This window comes from Acartia tonsa, chromosome 1, assembly GCF_053477335.1.
Source record: "Acartia tonsa isolate MP-2025a chromosome 1, ASM5347733v1, whole genome shotgun sequence".
Classification (NCBI taxonomy): Eukaryota; Metazoa; Arthropoda; class Copepoda; order Calanoida; family Acartiidae; genus Acartia; species Acartia tonsa.
The window spans coordinates 44,716,653-44,736,867 of NC_137260.1; the positions used below are offsets into that span (position 1 = coordinate 44,716,653).

General features: G+C 31.1%; 1 protein-coding gene across 1 annotated transcript in view; it reads right to left on the reverse strand.

Moving 5' to 3' along the window:
- Positions 1-1,515: 1,515 nt before the first annotated feature.
- Ir25a (ionotropic receptor 25a) overlaps positions 1,516-20,215 on the reverse strand; it is a 50,426-nt gene continuing 31,726 nt past the window's right edge. Inside the window, exons 15-34 of the mRNA XM_080162839.1 lie at positions 17,308-17,423; positions 16,908-17,056; positions 16,301-16,383; positions 14,797-14,888; positions 12,684-12,771; positions 12,156-12,205; positions 11,831-11,887; positions 10,705-10,826; positions 9,961-10,075; positions 9,509-9,562; positions 9,016-9,090; positions 8,630-8,726; positions 7,488-7,546; positions 6,634-6,677; positions 5,474-5,606; positions 4,657-4,732; positions 3,910-3,988; positions 3,596-3,684; positions 3,307-3,332; positions 1,516-3,074 (exon numbers count right to left, since the gene is read on the reverse strand). Of these exons, the coding sequence (XP_080018965.1) occupies positions 3,029-3,074; positions 3,307-3,332; positions 3,596-3,684; positions 3,910-3,988; positions 4,657-4,732; positions 5,474-5,606; positions 6,634-6,677; positions 7,488-7,546; positions 8,630-8,726; positions 9,016-9,090; positions 9,509-9,562; positions 9,961-10,075; positions 10,705-10,826; positions 11,831-11,887; positions 12,156-12,205; positions 12,684-12,771; positions 14,797-14,888; positions 16,301-16,383; positions 16,908-17,056; positions 17,308-17,423 (1,650 nt within the window). The 3' untranslated portion in view covers positions 1,516-3,028. The remainder of the gene's footprint in view (positions 3,075-3,306; positions 3,333-3,595; positions 3,685-3,909; positions 3,989-4,656; positions 4,733-5,473; positions 5,607-6,633; positions 6,678-7,487; positions 7,547-8,629; positions 8,727-9,015; positions 9,091-9,508; positions 9,563-9,960; positions 10,076-10,704; positions 10,827-11,830; positions 11,888-12,155; positions 12,206-12,683; positions 12,772-14,796; positions 14,889-16,300; positions 16,384-16,907; positions 17,057-17,307; positions 17,424-20,215) is intronic.

Consider the following 20,215-nt stretch of genomic DNA (forward strand, 5'->3'; position numbering starts at 1 on the left):
TTGTATCATACAAAGTATCCAATCATTTTTATAAGAGTCATTTAGTTTCCTAAAATTCCTTTCTATTTGACATTGTGTGTTTAGAAAACAGAGGCTTTTTTATGTAATAAACTGAAATGTTTTTTTTGCTTTCCCTAAAAGTATCAACTTACTTTTTAAATAAACTAGCGGCTACGCCCCTAGAGGTCTCTAGGGGGACTTGAGGAGAGAGTCGAATTTAAAAATTAAATTTCTTATTTTAGATTTTAAAAGAAAAAGTAAAAAAAAAAATTTTTGGGGGGAGCGAAAAAAAATTTTTTTTTTGGGGAGGGGGGTGCCGGGTGCCCCCCCCCTCATTTTTAATTTTAGTTAAAAAAATTCAAAATTTTTTTTTTCTGGGGGGGATTTTCATTTTGGGGGGGTTGGGGGTGTCCCACCCCCCAAGAAAATAGTTATAAACCTTCCCGAGACCTATGAGAAGCTACCCTGTTAAGGAGAACCCGATCGGTTCAGCGGTTAGCGAGATCCTTCGTTACAAACAAACAGACAAACACACAAACACACACAAACACACAGACAGACATCGTTCTACTTTGTATTATAGATAGTAAATTTGGGGGAGGATGGTAGTTTTTTTTCCATTCCCAACCTATGCCTTACCTAAGGTTCTTTGACAACTTAAAACTTTGGTTTATGTAAAATATAATATCTATTTAGTTATTAGTAGCATTAAATGAACGCCTTTTATATATCTCAAACTTTACTTGGTTGAAGGAAAACTTGGAACATATTGCTTATGGGACAACTCAGATATATCTCAACATTTATTTTTATATATTTAGTGATTCAGAGATAGAACAAATAGGAGGTAAATGATTAAATTCTGCCTTTTATAGCTGGTAAATTTAAGAGGGAGTAAGGGTTCTGGATGAAAGTCACACTCCCCTAGATACATATGTAGATTTTAGACTAATATTCCAGTTTTTTTAGGCCTGAATAATATTATTGTTATCAAGCTTTATTTTTTTAATAACCTACGCGATTTTTAAAATGCTTATATTTTGGATTGGCTTGAAGGTTTTAATGGCAATAGTTTTCTTCAATCAAATTATTAAATATAATTACAAGTTTTTTGGACTATTTTCCTACATTATTACTTTGAATTAGCCAATATGGTGGATTTTGAATGAAAAAATTGCTTAGATATTTTTTTCTATTATATATCAAACACTGTTTTATGTCCAAAGTATAAATTTCTTCTGAGGTTTTACTGGCTTAATTTTGATTTCTTTGCTTCAGTTAGGTGGGATACAGGGGAGCCCTGCAGGGTTAGGGCCTCTTGCCTAGGTTAAGCATAATGATCCTTTCCCCCAAAAAATTCAATTATTTATATTAAGGAATGAAGAGGGTCATCAAAGAAGTTATAGAAAAGTTCCCTATTTTGAAATGACAAACCTTTAACAACAGTCTAGAAAATTGGTATCCTAAAAGATATTTTGAATTTGGAAGGTATTGAATAGAATATGTAGAATAGTATTCATATAAGATATATATTTATTGATATCTGACAAAATAAATCACATTCCTTATCACATGAGTTTAATACATACAGAAATTATATAAATAGACAAGAAACAACATTTATTTACATTATTTTTATAGAAATTTAATGTTTTATAGTTTTAACAAAAACATTAAATATCTATTCCCTTAAATCTAATACAACATTTTTATACTTTAGCATTAAAATGTAAAAATATAAAAATGAGGGCCCTTATAAACTAACCTCTACCAAAATTAATTTGTAATTGTAAGTTCTAATACAAGTTTACAAATATCTTTCATATTTTTTTTTATTGTCAGTAGAGTTCCCTTAAAGCTAAAGTAGGTATAAATGCATGTAGCCCTTACGAGCTAATATAAATTACAGAATTTTTAATTTCTATTAAAATTAAGAATTCTATAATAGAGCCCTTACAAACTAATATAAATTACTGAATTCTTAATTCATATTAAAATTAAGAATTCTGTAATAGAGCCCTTACAAACTAATATAAATTACAAAATCCTTAATTTATATTAAAATTAGGAATTCTGTAATAGAGCCCTTACAAACTAATATAAATTACAGAATACTTAATTTATATCAAAATTAAGAATTCTGTAATAGAGCCCTTACAAACTAATAAAAATTACAAAATCAATAATTAATACTAAAATTAAGAATTCTGTAATAGAGCCCTTACAAACTAATATAAATTACAGAATTCTCAATTCATATTAAAATTAAGAATTCTGTAATAGAGCCCTTACAAACTAATATAAATTACAAAATCCTTAATTTATATTAAAATTAAGAATTCTGTAATAGAGCCCTTACAAACTAATATAAATTACAGAATACTTAATTTATATCAAAATTAAGAATTCTGTAATAGAGCCCTTACAAACTAATATAAATTACAGAATTCTTAATATATTAAAATTAAGAATTCTGCAATAGAGCCCTTACAAACTAATATAAATTACAAAATACTTAATTTAAAATAGAATTAAGAATTCTGTAATAGAGCCCTTATAAACTAATTTCAATCTATAAAATGATTAAAAATTTAATAGCTTTCATTGATTTAGCAATAGGCTCCAAACAACAACTCAATTTTTATATTTCTATTGAACAAAATCATTAAGATAAATAATTAATTTGTTTAATTTTAAATCCTCAAAATCTTTTTAGATTATTGAAAATTATTTTCAATCATTTTATAAAAAGGCCCTTACTTTCTAATACAAATTACAAAATTATCAAAATTTATAAAGATAGGTAGAATAAAAGTAAAACATCAAACCTGTAATAATGTTATTACATATATATGTAAGTAAATTTTTGATAATTTTATAACAGGTCCCTTATAAGCTAAGTGCAGACATAACCAGGGTGACTTAATAAATAATGTAACATCTAACAACATATAAACACCCTGCACTTTAAAGTAATTGTAAATGCTTGCAGAACCAGCTACAAGCCAAATGTTTGATATCTGTCTATCTACCAAGGATTTGCAACTGCAGCAATACCCTTATCACCGCGTCTTCTAAAGTATAAATTAGTTTGAAAATTTCATGTTAGATGGCTATAATAGCAAAAGAGAAGCCAAACTGTATTCAATTGTTCAATTAGAAAAGACTCAATAGTGGATTTATATAAGTTTAATAATCTCAAAAAATACAAGTCTAGCAAGCTCTTCAGCTCATATATAATATATTTAGGAATTTTTAGTTCTCAAACATACAAAGAAAATGATAAATTAAAAGTTTTCTACTTACATATATTCTGCATCCTTAGGGTTAACCTAAATATATTTTAAAATAAAAATCACGTATTTAAGGTTATTAGAATATTTCTATGAATTACTTTTTTGAATCTTCCACTTTAAATTTTAGTATAAACATAACAGAAAGTTTGAGGACATTTTTTTCTCAGAGAGAATTCTATTTTGAAATACATATATCTATATATTTCTCTAAAATTGTTATAAATATTTTCTGGATCTAAAAGAAGCTTTCCTGTAAAGAAGAACTAGAGGGAACTTACAGACAGTTTCTATAGGATTACCTTTGTAATGCTTCCAACTTGACTTCCAGGACGTTTACTCTTGTAGTACCAGTACTCAACTGCCAGAGTTATTATGGCCAAGCCAATACCTAAATATTTCCCACTTTTGTAAACATAATCATCAAATGCCTTGTTGTATTCAAACTGTATTTCAAATTGATTCTAAAATTACATTTGCCTATAATATTTTGAACTTTATTCTATGATTAAAAATAATGCTACTACTTTTTTATATTGAAGAATTAACCAATTAAAATTAAAATTAAATTATATTTTAAAAATTAGAGAAATTGAAAAAGATAAATGCAACTCACCCACAAAAACAACAATAAAGACACCACCAATATTATGAATAGAGATACCACCACCCTCACCCTCTGTATCATCACAAGACTATAAATATAATAATATTATGAATAGAGATACCACCACCCTCACCCTCTGTATCATCACAAGACTATAAATATAATAATATTATGAATAGAGATACCACCACCCTCACCCTTTGTATCATCACAAGACTATAAATATAATAGTATCATGGATAGAGATACCACCACCCTCACCCTCTGTATCATCACAAGACTATAAATATAATAATATTATTGATAGAGATACCACCACCCTCACCCTCTGTATCATCACAAGACTATAAATATAATAGTATCATGGATAGAGATACCACCACCCTCACCCTCTGAATCATCAAAAGACTATTAATATGATAATATTATGAATAGAGATACCACCACCCTCACCCTCTGTATCATCACAAGACTATAAATATAATAATATCATGGATAGAGAAACTGTGTTATCCTAAAATAAGTACTGTTTTTTAAGCCCACAAAATAAATATATGATATTTAAATTTAAATTCACTAGGGCAGTTCCATTAAGTATATATTTAAAACAAACTTTTATTGACTAATAAATGGACACTTGACTTTGTTAGAAAAGCTTAATGAATTTCAGTTTTGTTTCTTATTAGTTACATATAATTTTCTTCAAGGAAAATTGATATATGTTTTGAGTTGAAAGAAACAAAATAAAGTTTTTACCTTTTTCAAAGGATTTTGATTCCACCATTTCTCTTTCAAATTTTCCAACTTTCGCTGATTTAACAGTTTTAATATTCTAAATATATTTCTAGATTTAAACTTTTTATTTCAAATATTTTGAAACTTTTATATAAAATATTCTTTGTCCTTTGATGAAAAACTTGATAATAATTTATTATTAACAAGCTTATATTCTTTTTATTTCTAGACAAAAAGACATTAGAAAATATTGAATATGAAGCAAAAAGGGGTTTATTCAATAATCTTTAAATGTCAATTGTCTGTAAAGTTAAATCATCTTACAATAATTCCATATTCTTCTAGTGTTTTTCATGGTTGTTGAAAAACTTATACAAAATTTATTCAATGTACAATTTTTTCAACTCTGAGGTAGTCCAATCATTAAATCAAAAATTCAAGGGGTAGTTGCATGAAGTGCATTTAAACTTGAATTTAGTGAACTGCATATTTTTTGCTGTTCAATGGTTTAAACTGAATTTATAGTGCATATATTTGAAAGAATTTTAAGTTTTTACCATGTGGTTTGAAAAATGTCAAGACTTGAAAATCGTATTTTTGTAATATATTAAATTTATATAGCTGGCTTATTTTCACAAAAACAGCATTACGACTAATATAGTGATGTTTAATTGTTTGTTATTTATTGCAATACAATGTTATATATGTTTTATGGTGTACCTATAACTTATGCTTGAAATCATTTTTCTGAAATGCACTTCATGCAACTTTCCCTTTATTCAAAATTAATCCTTTAACCCAACATAATTCATAAAAATTTGTAAAAATATTTTCTTACGCATCATTGAGTTGATCTTTGAGTGGTGAGCCCTGTTGTACCGCCAGGGCGTAGGGCTTCCTGGAGAACTCCTCTCCAACCATCTGCAGGTCACAGTTGATCAGGGTCTGGTACCTGATGTCCGTCGCATCACCTAATAAACATGGATTACACTAGATAGATACATCATTTGGGCTCTAATCATCAATTTTCAAAATCTAACCAATTGATTGTTAAATTGGTCAGTTAGTTCATCCAGTAAGAGGGGAGGGGAAGGGGTAAAAGGGGTGGATGTGGGTAACCTTATTTTACCCAGCTGCAAGTTCAACTTATCACTATATTAGAGTACATAAAAATCTGGTTCAAAGAGGGGATATGCAACGGATAAAATTAACCTTTAAAACATTTCTGACCGAAAAGGAATTTTAAAAAATTGAGTTTTAGAACGCGACCACTAAGAAATATATTTGATTACTTATTAATATGCAAAGACGACAGTCAAAAAAATCTTTGAATCAGAACTATGGCTTCATGGTGCTCCCTGGAAAGGCCTTGAGGAGCTGAATCAGGAACTTTTGTCCGTTTCCAAATATCTCGTTCCTAGCCTTAGAAATCACTAAAAAAACACATTTTTTAAAGGTTTATTGAGAATTGTCCAATTTGTAGAGGTTTTTTAGACTTTCTCAGGCTAGGAACGAGATTTTTTGAAACGGTCAAAAGTTCCTGATTCTACTCCTCAATGCCTTTCCTGGGAGTACCATGAAGCCATAGTTCTGATTCAATAAATTTTTGACTCCCATTTACAAATAGCTATACAATTGAATGTCTGGTCGTCAGCGGTTTCAAGACTTAGGATAAATTTTAAATTATCCAGAGGTGTATTATACTCATACAAATCATTTGCAGATCCCCGCTTTGGCCTCAGAAAAAAATGTCTAAAATCGACCCACCCTATTCAACATCCATGTAATTATGTATCAATCTTATAAAATAATCAATCCCATTCAAAAATCAATTCACTTTATATAGCAGCACTAAATGCAAATTTATGAAAATCAAACCAATAACATCTAAATTCAGAGGTTACAAATAAAATTACCAGAAATACAACCTTTATAAATTTATCAAAAACAAAATATCTTACTTTGGCGTATCTACTAGTATAATTGCATTATTCTTACCCAAGAAGGCAAAACCTTCAGAAGAGGAGGGGGAGGCTCGAACTCTGCTCACAAAAATATTTTAACATGTGAATATTAACTTATTTTTTTTACTGTATAATACTTGTTTGGACTTTCTTAATCAATACTAATCCTTATATAAAAGTAACAGAGTGTCTATCTTCAATAAAGGATCTCACCATATGAACCGATATTGCATCCTTTACATTGTAGATTCTCATAGGCCTGGAAAGGTTTATACCTTTTTTTCCGGGTGAGGGTACCACCACCCTCCAAATAGCAATCGTCACTAGAAAAATGACTTTTCAAAATTTTTATTATCCTTTTCAAAACGAAAATTGAATGTGGGTTGTCGACTTCGTCCACTCCCCACCCACTTCAAGTAGTAAAGTTTTTTTTGTATGAAGATTAATAATTCGATAACTGATTACAAATGTTCCGGAAAAGGCTTTCTATTTTTAGATTAAAATCTTGGTTAGGTTTAAGGCGACACACAGAAAACTGTCCCGAATTTGTATTAATTTTGAGGAACAAGACTCCAGTTACGTCATATTTTTCTCTCCCGAAAAAGGGAAGGGGGAAAGAAAAAAAAGGGAAGGGGGGAAGAAAAAAATGATGGGAGAAAAGGGGGTTTTCCCCATCTATTTTGAAGAGATTTTCTTCCCCCCTTCCCTTTTTCGGGAAAGAAAAGTATGACGTCACTGGAGTCTTGTTCCTCAAAATTAATACGAATTCGGGACAGTTTTCTGTGTGTCGTTTAAGGCTGTTGTTTTGCCCATCCTTTCGCCTTCCTTTCGCCAGCCACTAGCAAAAAATAAAGTGTAAATAGATTTTTCAATGGTTTAATATATTTCCTTTCATAAGCTTCTTCGTCAGTTTCTGGTAGTTTCGCTTCTTGCATACTTTGCCATATCTATGTGTAGAGTATATAACAACGGATAGATGGATTTGTAAATAGATAGATAGATATTTCCGTTTAGCTTTGCTTTTTATACTTATAAATTTTTTTCTCCAATACTAGGAGAAAAAAAAATTAGATGTACAGTAATTCATGACGAAGATGGATAATAATGAAATATTTAAAAACTAAAGTAGTATATTGTCCGTTTAAGATCTTTGAAACCATCATATTACCCACCAAAAAATAAAAAGCTTGGACGTCAATATCTTTGGGCACAGCCCAAAGTATACTAAAAAACTGTCAGGTAAACAGAGCTGGATCTTTAAATGTGTAGCTGTTGCCGTAGCCTAGCCGTTGCCGTACCCGTAGCCGTAGCCGTACCCGTGGCCGTAGTCGTGGCTGCAGTCGTAGCCGTAGCTTAGCCGTCGCCACTGCCAGTGCTACCAATAAAATATGGATTTTTAAATGTTTGAAGTGTTTACGTATTATTTTTTTTTCGTCATATTTTTACTTAAAATTCAAAAAGAGGTTGTCATTGAAAGATCGCATATAGCCGTGGCCACGCGTAGCCAATTTGATTTAAAGATCACTATTAGATTAGTGGCTGTACCTCTGGGAGCGGCATCGGCAACGGTTACACATTTAAAGATCCAGCTCTGGTAATTTACATTAGTAACAAGTAGAAGTATCAAAATAACAAAAGTATTACTTTATATATTTTGTATCCAGAAATAGTTAATTAATTAATATTATATGCGAGTCAACATGAAAGGAAGATATATGACTTAAACATGTATTTATTTCTATATGTAATTTGTTACGATTTTGTAATATATTACATGTTTTATAATATAAAATGAAAAATATATTTATGATGGGGTTAGGTGTAACTTTTCATTTTTTTCCCTTTTATTTAAAAGTTTATTTATGTGAAAGCTAATTTTCTTTTTTTCTATAAATGTATTCTATAAAGTTTGTTGTCTGACTGTCTTATTTGTTGCTTGTTTATCTTACAGTATTATAGCATTAAATCATATGTCCTTTTTAAAATCCGTTTTCAGCATTAATTTTATGGATATTTTTCACTCGTTTTACCTTGGTATATTTGTCTGACACTGGATAATCCCAGACAGCCAACTTGGATCTCTCCAACTCTGCCAAAGAATCATCAAGTGACATATCCTTCCAGATTCTAAGTAGGAAAAATGTGAATTAAGATCTAAGAAATAGTTTTGATTTTAACCTTGTAGTATTTACAAACAACACCATGATTTCAGAATAATATTTTTGGGGCAAGAAATGTGTGTGTGTGTGTGTTTTTTTTTGGGGGGGGGGGGGTCATAGCTGTTTCACCTGCATGACCAGTAGCTATATTCTCTAAAAAGAAGTTCCCAATCGGTTCAGCGTTTAACAAGATCTTAAACTACTTCAGACAGACAAACAGTCATCGTTGTACTATGTATTATAGAGTATAAACTTACTCATAAAATCTTTCTTCAATGTAGGCCATCCTCTCAAAATATGTAGCTGAAGCTGAACCATTCTTTGGAGCATACCTAACATAAGATTATTTATCAAAATTGATATACAACTAGTGGCTACGACCCTTAAGCCCTCCAGGGCATCTTAAAAGGGTTGTAAATGTTGACCCCTGCCCATTTAAAACTTTTTTTAGGAGGGGTCTTTTTTCTAGGGGCATTTTGCAAAGCTGTATCCTCCCTCCCCCCCCCCAATAGTTATAAACCTTCACTGGACCAATGAGAAGCTACATTGTAAAGGAGATCCTTCGCTACAGACAAAAATAAGCTTACATTTTATATAATAGGATTAAGGAGGTAACATTTGTGGAGAAATATTATTAAAAATAATTTATTAATAGTTTTCCCTTTTAAATCATTTGATGGTAATCTCTATTTTAATATAGATAATGTTGTTATTTAAAGAGATTTAAACAATTTATAGTTTAACACTTACTTGATTTTATATTGTTTAGCAAGATCTTCTAAGCTTTCTACTGGGGTTTCCAATCTTTAGTATATACAAGTATGATTAGTCATTAGGATTGAAATACAATGATGACATTTCAGAGAAGCAAAAACAGTTTGTATAATATAATTTTTACAATAGCTAGCTTAATCTGAAAAAAATCAAACTTTTTATTAAAGATGAATTCAAAAACTTCTGCATTTTTTACCATAGTATGTACATGTTCTAACCAACGATGTGGTCGGATTGTTCCTACACTATGTTCTATTTGGACAAATTTACCGATTAGGGATCTAGGTCTATTATATTTATTGTAGATTGCTATGGATAAAAAACATAATAATCAATGGGTATACTTTTAGGAAATTGCATAGGCAGACCAAAAATCGACCTTATTAGGTAGCAATGATTATCTAAAATTGTCTTCATAACAGCTGTACCTTGAAACAGTAAGGAAAGCAGCCAAGTTGGCAGTGTAAGAAGCAATGATGATGAAACCAAACAACCACCAGGTCGCGGCTACAAGTCTGCCTGATAGATTTTTAGGTGCCTCACCTAAAAGATTCAAATTAGATATAAAACGATATTGGTGTGAACCCTTTACTAAAGTAACAGGATTGCTGTCTGTGTGTTTGTGTGTCTGTACTGAAGGATCTCGCTAACCGCTGAACCGATCGAGTTATCCTTAACAGGGTAGCTTCCCATAGGTCCCGGGAAGGTTTATAACTATTTTTGGGGAGGGTACCACCACCTCCCAAGAGAAATAAAAAAAAGTCGATAAAAATTAAATATTTGAGAGACTTGATCGAAACATAAAGAGGTATCATAGAATTTTAAGGCAATAAATAGGTATCGTATAGACTTGAACATAAAAACATTTAAAGTGCCACTAGAGGCCTCTAGGGGGCGTAGACGCTAGTAGAAAAACACAGAATAGTTATATCTCGCATCGTATTATAGACAGAATTCGCTGATAATTGAATGAATTAAAGAATAAAAACTGTTTTGTTAGCCCGGAACTTACAAAACAGTTATCAATTTTATTATTTTTATTTCTTTTCTTTTTAATTCGTTGAAAATTGTTTGAAATGAGATGCTATACATTAATTTTCAGTATGCCTAAGAACAGGTTCTAATCTAGCGGTTATAAATCGGTTTCGAAGCCATACTGGAAAACTATTTACCTCCACCCTGAGGTGTGAGTGACGTCATACAGAACCACAAACATTCCTTGAGATCGAATAATCTCTTTTCATCATCATCCACATACTTCTCCATGTTATTCTGATAACTGTATGGTGACCATCTAACAAAGTATTAGCAAATTATTTCCAATTTGAAATGTTATAAAAGAAAAAGATAAATACATTTTTTTAGAGGGGGGGGGGGGGGGAGGGTAATTTTTTCCAGAGGCGATTTCTATTGGGATCTATAAGAAGCTACAATGTAAATAAGAATCATAGCAGTTCAGCTGACAGCAAGACCCTTTATTACACATAGACAGTTACACACTCAAAGACAATTAGATAGACATCCTGTTACTTTTATATAAGGATGATGAACATTTTTTAATAGTTTCTCTATGAGATACATACATAGCACATATGCAAAATGAATTTTCTTAAAATGTAAATTTGTAAAATACAAAAAGTTATATTGACTTTAACAAAGTGTTTGATTGGCTTAAATAGTAACTTTCAAAAAAAATGTATCAATTGTTTGTAATGAATGAATTGTTCCAATCCCCTGGATGGTGGGGGCTAACCAATAAAAAAATTAAGCAAAGGCTAAATTTTTAAATATGATATCTTTACAAATCTATACAAGAGCTGTAATAAAACAAGGACCCAAAGGGATAAGACAATGAAAGCAGCTTATACCAACAATGAAATAAATTCGGAAAAAAATCACGAAACCAATACGTGTTTTTCAGCTGTCGTTGGGGGGCAACACATCGTAAAATTGACGACATCTCCATTTGCCCCCCAAATATTATTTCATATTTATTTTGCTTGTTGGTTATACCTTATACCTACGATGAAAGATAAATTGACGTACATCCCTAATGATGTTATACAAAATTACCTCTTCTTGTGTAGATTACAATAGTGGTTGAAAAGTTAGGACAATACAATTAATGAACCAACCAATCAAAATTCAATAAAAGTTCCCAAAGTTATTGAGCTAACGAATAAGAAAACATCTTGAGACTAGTGTAATAAACAGCCCTGTGTTTCCTCCCCCCCTGGCAATAAATAGGAAGTTCTCTAGTGGTGAAATTTTATGTTTATAAAATAGATAAAATCTTACTTGTCAAATATCCAAATAATGATGGAAGTGACAAAATATGCAGCAAGAATACACATCCTAAATTAAAAACAGGTAAATAAAGTAGCTTTCACAAAATTCCGTAAAGTTGCGAGTAAGATTCGAGTCAAATGCGCGTATTAGGTCAAACTGTTTTTAAATATGCGTTTAAGTATACTATGCATTTGGTCAACATTAAGAACAGTTAGACGTAATAAGCGCATTTACGGAATATTGCAAAAGCTACTATTTCCTTCATATTATTATTGTAAAGAATCTAAAAAAGAAAAAAATTTAAAATATCTATATTTGCTAATTAATATTTTACCAAACAGAGTCTTCCAAGACGGATAAGAATTTGAACAATGATGTAGGAACCTAGTAAAAATAAAAAATAAATAAACATGAATTATACATTACACCATTTAGTGCTGGTTGATCATTGATAACACCCCCCCCCCCTTTAAAAAATTCAAATATGTAAGTAACTTGGGTAGTATTTCCCCCCCAATTCCTAACCCCTGCATGGGGCTCTAATCCTGCGGGGCCAAGAAGTTCCCAATATATCCTAATCTTACCTGACACACAAAAAACTTCCTTCCTCGCCCACCCCCGGAATTTCAATATATTTCAAAATAAAGGCTTTGTGATTTTTTCCCTTCTCCTAACTAATGCAGGGTGGGGGTGCCTAACCCTGCGGTGAGCCCTAAGAAGTACCCAATGTATCCTAACCTCACCTGACACACAAAAAACTTCCTTCTAGGCCCACCCCCGGAATTTCAATATATTACAAAATAAAGGGAATGTGAGTTTTGCGCTTGACTCAAAATTTAATTTAAAAAATTAAGATTTTTACCTCAGGTTTTTTCATAAGAATAGATATTCCCACCAAATCATAATATGGAACTGTAAAATCTACCACGTTCTCCCGCTCTGCCATTACACTAAATAGATATTTAAATCAAGGGATAATACAATGGGCGATAAATTAAAGTACATCCCTAATGACTATACATAAAATTACCCTCTCTGAATGGTAACTGAGTAAAAAAAACTAATCTTATTCTGCAATTTAAGGGATAAGACAATGATCGACAAATTGATGTACATCCCCAATGATGATTTACAAAATTACACTTTCTGTAGATAACAATTAGTGGTTTTAACGTTTGGTCACTCATTAAACCAACCAGCCCCCAAAGTGACACACAGAAAACTGTCCCGAATTTGTATTAATTTTGAGGAACAAGACTCCAGTGACGTCATATTTTTCTTTCCCGAAAAAGGGAAGGGGGGAAGAAAATCTCTTAAAAAGAGATGGGGAAAACCCCATTTTCTCCCATCTCTTTTTTCTTCCCCCCTTTCCTTTTTTTTTCCCCCTTCCCTTTTTCGGGAAAGAAAAATATGACGTAACTGGAGTCTTGTTCCTCAAAATAAATACAAATTCGGGACAGTTTTCTGTGTGTCCCCAAAGTTTGTAAGCAAACGGATAAGAAAAATATTATAAAACTTTGGGGACTATTGTAATAAACATCCCAAAACTCCTCCCTCAATGTATTCAATTATTAGAACATTTTTTTCAGAAGCAGAGGTTGACATCTGGAAAAAAGTATATTTCTGTAAAATGTTTGTTCTATTTTTAAATATATTTCAGATTAACAGACGGAAATATAAACTAAATATCTGTATAAATTCTCCATTTTACCCATAAAAGTAGATATATGACACAATTAGAGGTTACACTATTGCCTCATGCACCCATTTAAACAAAAGAGCAATTATTCTAGACCTCTCATTAGTAGGTTTTAAATACTTTAAAGGCACAATTAGAGGTTACACTGTTGCCTCATGTCCCCATCTAAACAAAAGAGCGATTATTCTAGACCCCTCATAAGTAGGTTCAAAATACTCTTTAAGCACAATTAGAGGTTATTGTATTTTTTTTGTCTGTAGATTAACTACTGAAACGATTGTGTTCTCCATTTCAAGAAAGCTTCACATATTTCCTGGAATTCCTTTTAAACTAAAGTAAAAGAATAGAGGGGGCATGAGCTATATGTGACTCTTCCACAAGGTGGTGAACCTATCACGATTTTTTATTCTTTGAAATCATCTAATAGCGTCGGAAATAAAAACATAGTCGAATCCCTACAAAAGAACAGAAAGCTATCTGCTAGCTGACGAAAAGGGTCTCCACTACTTGGTCCATGTATTTTTCTCGATTTTACATCTATGCTTATACATTTATTGTTTTTGGTCTAGTTTACTTAGGGACTCAGACGCTATTTTCAAATAAAGTAATATTTCGTATACGTTCAAATAAATATTTATTAAATTACAATTTAGTTGTTATTTTTACTCTGTGGGAAAAATTGAAAAAAAACAGAGAGATAAACCAGAAATGGGCCATTTAGTTTTATGGTGTATATAAAACTACTTAATGCTATTTTATACAGTTAAAATGCTGAAAAAAATACTATTTTTCTATCAAAATGATTTTAGTTTATTTCAATATGTAATATGAAATGTTTTCATTGACAAAGTTATCTATAATACAAAGTAGTAGGATATATCTCTGTCTCGGCAACCACTGAACCACTAACCTAACTTTTATGCAACATATTTTCACAAATTGGTTAAATATTGATAAAATTCCTTTTTAATTTAATTAAACAATTACATTATACACATCCACTGTAAATTATGATGAAACAATTGTTAACAAGACAATAATCTTATAACAAACAAACATTGCAATGTCCGCCATTATCTTAATATTAACTGAGAAGGGATGTAGAATATACGTAGATATTATGACAAAGGAAAAATTGTTCTCAACTTAGCTTGCTAACATGGAATGGGTTCAAGGGGGTGGTGGTAGAATCGTTATTTCAGCCCACTGCGTGTTTAACTTTGATAGAGAAAATGCAAATCTAGTGTAACATCCAAGTAATGATATATCCAATTACCTGAGAGCTCCAAGACCAATATCAGCATTTTTGTCAATTAATTCTCTCATCATTCCGTTCCATTGCATATTCTCGTCCATGGTCCCATATTCCTACAATTATTTTACGTTACAATGGATAGAATATATGTGGATATTATGACAGGGGAAAATTGTCTTCAATATAGTTTGCATACATGGAACTCATTCATTGATCAGTTCCTTCATCCAGTTGTAGGGGTAGTAATTTTGTAAAAGTGATAGGTGTAGGATTTCGCTATATTAGCCAGCTACGAATATACTTGTAGCAGGCTAAAATAACCTTCACTTCCTTCCACTCCCTTTAACTCATCCCCTTCCATATCTACTGGATGAAGGAACTGGCCAATAAATGACAGGGGAAATAGCAACCTAACTTGACGACAATTTTTACCCCTGTCACAATATCCACTTATAATCTAAGTCCATTGAAAAATAGGTAAAAATACAGCATGACCCTCAAAAAAGTATTTTTAAGCATCTGCAGCCCTTATTTCTCAATGAATTATAAAAAAATGCATATGTCCTTGTTCTCCATAGTATTCCACATAAGTAGATATAAAAATATTTTTTTTACCTCCATTAACACCGGAGATTTTTAGAGCTAAAGTTTTGAAAAAGTGACTGAGGAAAAAGTAACTTTTAACATGAAACGACTTTTTTAGCAAAATTAAGGTAGAAATCCTTTTATTTTTGTTACTAGCAGAAACTTTATACAAAAATGAAATAAAAAATTTAGTTTTTGAGTAAAAAGCATTTTTTTACACATATTTTTTGAGTCTTTTTAGTTTAATGATATTTTGAAAAACTAACTTATTAGGCAAAATTTTTTAAGATTAAAAAAACAAATAAATCTTTATGAATATAGCAGGAAAATTGTTTTTGTTTCACAATCCTAACTTTAATAACAAAAAAGTTATGAAGAAAATAAAATTAAAACATAATGATTTTTTTGTCTAAAAAGCTTAATTAACCCCCTATTAAATTATTGAGATGTCAGAAAAGTAGGCGGAGCAACTGTCATAATTAATCCTTTTCTCAAATAAGGGTTAATAAATAACCTAAAATTTGCAAATTATCAATTGATTCAGTAGTATTTTTTGCCATTAAAAATTTATATTTTTTGGTGGAATAAAAAAGAAATAATTAGTTAACTTGTTTTTCTTTGTGTCTCATTATTCAGTTGCCAGAAAAACATAATATAACCATCCAAAAACTAAGAGAAACAAAAAAAAATTCTTTTTCTCAGTCACTTTTTTAAAACTTTAGCTCTATAAATCTCCGGTGTTAATGGAGGTAAAAAAAATATTTTTATATCTACTTATGTGGAATACTATGGAGAACAAGGACATATGCATTTTTTTTTTAATTCATTGAGAAATAAGGGCTGCAGATGCTTAAAAATACTTTTTTGAGGGTCATGCTGTATATATAAGATATACTTGTTAAATATCTATCTTTCTTTGTTCTATCACTGTATCACTTACCCCAACAATTGAAATTTCATATTTAAAGTTCATCATTTCTTGTAGTTCATTGATTAGGTCAATACAAAATCCAGTATAGTTTCCTGAACAGATAATAAAATGAAACCAGCTCTGTTGCTAACAAAACTGGTATTAATCTTATGATTTTCATTTTAATTCTCTGTAATAAATTGTCTGCAATATGATCCTATACATGATATTTCGGTATGGATCAGAGCCGGTTCTAATCCAGCGGATATAAATCGGTTTCTAAGCCATACTGGGAAAAGTCCTAATATATTTAAATTGTAATATTTAAATATTTATTAACTGGATAATGTAAATCAGCAAATTTGGATGGCAGACTATATAAATTATTCACTTATTTAGAAAATATTTGGTGTGCACTCCTAAACAGGGATCTAAATGGCTGATAAATAGATGTACATACCCAATGATGATACACAAAATCTCCCCTTCTGTATTACAATTTGAGGTTGAAATGTTAGTACACTGTTTATAAAAATCCCAAAAGATGTTAAGCCAACACATATGACCACATAAATGTAAAACTTTGGGGACAAGTGAAATAAACAGCCCAATGCCCCCCCCCCCCTGATTCTCTTACCATTTTCATCCTTCATGACAAAAGGTGCCTGGAGGACGGACACGACCCTGTACAGTGTGGTAGCGCCCAGGTTAGAGAACATTTGTTGCATGGCAGGCTCCAGGTTCATAGTCTCCGGCTCCTTAGCACTCCAGCTTCCAAAACTTTTACTAAATTCATTATTGGGTAACAAAATTAACTCTCAAAAGATTGCACTGAACTTAAAAAGATAAGTTGTGCTAGTATGTTAGGTTTATAACTGCGGAAAGATGTCTGCAATACGATGCAATAAATACTATAATCTGATCATTAGAAACTTTTGAACTTATTTTATTATACGTTTAAAAAACTCACAGTATAATATCTAATGAAAAAGTAAGTTTTCACTATATGCCTACATGCCGACAAAGATAAAGCTTACCTGTCAATAAGTTTTTCTTGTTTAATTTCATAGCTGTCAATTTTAGCAGAAAATTCCATGTGGGCCGTTGAATCCATTATTTTCAGGGGACCAAAGGCATAATCTCTTTTTACACCCTTAAAAAATAATACTTTTTCAAAAATCTGTTTCAAATCTAACTTTTTTTTTCAAACAGTGGCTTCCCTCAAAGCAAGAGAAGGTTGTATGTTTGTAGATGCACACGGAGATTGAAAGTGAGAATCCTTTGGTAAATTTTATACGAATAAGCTTCGGTCACAGCTGAGTGTATTCTTTGTTACTTTACAATTACAAGAGTTTCATCAGATGTTCCTCTTGTATGTATGAGTAGCATGGACGAGGCAATGCATGATTAGAATTCTAACCTACAATTCACCCTCATTACAACCTAAGGGTACTGCAGAAAAGGTTGCATGATTATATTATTACAAATTATAACTGAATTTGTCAAAATAAGTATAAAGTCTATATGGGGACTTGAATTTGGTTTCTTGAAGGCAACAATATTTTAGACTAGCCTACAGCTCACGTTGTTCGCTGGTCTGTAATGCTATTGAGAACATTAAATATCTGTAGGGAAAATGTAGAAGGCTGATGCAATTATTATAGTATAAAATCCGGTCAATTAAGAATTCGTAGAGGGCCTGGTCTTTCAGGGATAAGACAGAAGGCTTTTTTATGTTTGCTGACCTATGCACCTCTACTCTATGAATAAAATTGTCCGTCGATCTATCGTTAATACTCTAAAATATTTTTTTTTTCAGCTTTTATCAAAGATAAACTTTTAAATGTTGTGTAAATATTCAAATACCACTAAGCATCATTACTTACTATGTCTGTCTGTTGTGCACCATTTTTGATTTCATTTGCTTTTCCTTTTATTTTTTTAATTCAAGAGCTTCTATAGTTATGGATGTTGTCATCATTATTTATCTGCTAAAAGTTTTATTCCTTACCTTCTTCGTTATTCTGTCTATAGTGCTTTGGAATTAATAAAATTAATGCGGGGGAAATGTTTATTTTCCCTTCTGCTATTTAACATAGAAGATTGAATTTTTTTGAGACCAATGCACTTCTGCCCGCCTATCCGTCGATCATCAGTACTGCATAAACACAACTTTATTTTCTGATATCAAAGACTGCTAATATTTTGTGTGAAGATTTGTATGACCACTGCACTGATCATTGTTCGTCATTCTGTCAGTTATGCTCCTTTTCCTTCTTTTTGCTTTTGTGTTTTTACTTTTACAATTAGGAACGTTGCTACATGTGGATATTATCATCCTTGTTGATGATTTTTAAACTCAGGGATCTTAGGAGATAGTGTAATATATTTATTTTACATCCCCCATGATGATAAATAAAGGTAAGCCTTCTGTTGATTGAAAAGTTTGGACACTTCTTGTTTAGAAGTGACGAAACACAGATAAAGTTTTTTAGTCAAAGTGGTTACTAAACTTTGGTTCACAGTGTTATTTACAGTCAAATGTTCCCTCCTTCCCTAAGCAAACGAAATTTTGGAATTGAAACTATCCTTCTTACTCTATAATTCACATGGTCCATTAGTCTCTTGGATCGAGACATAATATTTTGATAGCTAAAATATTTGTTTTTTCATATGTTATCAAAATTAGATGGCTTAAATTTTTAATTAAGTTATAATGACATATTTGCAAAATTCATTTTCATTTAGTAGCGAAGATTATCTATAATTCAAAATGTCCTTCCGTTCGTCTGTTGGCTATGATTAGAGGAAAATGTGATTTTCTCATTTGCTATTCAATGGCTGAAAAGTTCTGTAAATATTCCCTACATAGCTTGCCAGTATGGGCCTAAACTATTGTTCAGTTCATTCATCCAGTAAGAGGGAAGGAAATTTGGTAAAAGGGTTGTATATTGTTGTTAATGATCTAAGAGCAAAAATTTTTTACAGTGGGGGTTTGTCTGTCCATCTGTACGTCTCTAACAGATAGTTCTGATTGTTAATTTAGGCATATTAGAATTGTCCTATTGAATTTAAACTCTACAATAAAATTCTTGAAATTGTTATGTCCTGCAATGAAGTCAAAGTAAAAATCTTATTTTTTTACCATTGCTTTACATAGTTGCCCTATCACCATGACGTTAGTATGTAAAATAAAATATCTTGTCTTTTTGGTAAAATCTAAATATTTTCTCTCCCTCTCCCCGTTCTCTCCCTTTCTCTCTCTCTGTGTCTCTCTCTCCCCCCGTTCTCTTTCTCTCCCCCTCTCTCTCTCTCCTTCTCTCTCTCTCTCCCTCTCCCCGTTCTCTCTCTCTCTCTCTCTCTGTTACACGTAAAGATTTCTACAACTTTAACATATTAGAATATCTGTGAACTGATTTATTCAGTAATTTGTTTTATATAACAATTATATAAAATTTATATTTATATAATTTTTTAAAGATTAAAATCCTAATATTTTTCATTTCAAATTTTTGTCCTGAAAGGGTTAAAATGATTAGTTTAATATCTGACCGCATTACAGGGAGTGTCGCACGAATCAATTTATTATAAAACTAAGTTTTCTTACGTTTACTATATTATAAACTTAAGTTTTTCTGTTTTATGAATACAAATCAAATACATCAATGTTATTTAAATAGCAACATGAATATAAAAAATACATTTATGATGCAAAAAGTAGAATAATGGGTATTATCGTTCTGGTCAATGAGAATTTAATAGTGATAATTGAAGCACTATGAGTTTTCAGCGATATATGTTTGGGAGATTCGAGCTCATTTATAGACGTTTACTTCCTATATAGATCTGTCATGGATCTTGATGCAATACAGCAGCCCGTTTTGTACATGTTAAAAATTGGAAGATTTCATTAAATAAAAGTTGTCGCAAATATAGGTATTAAAT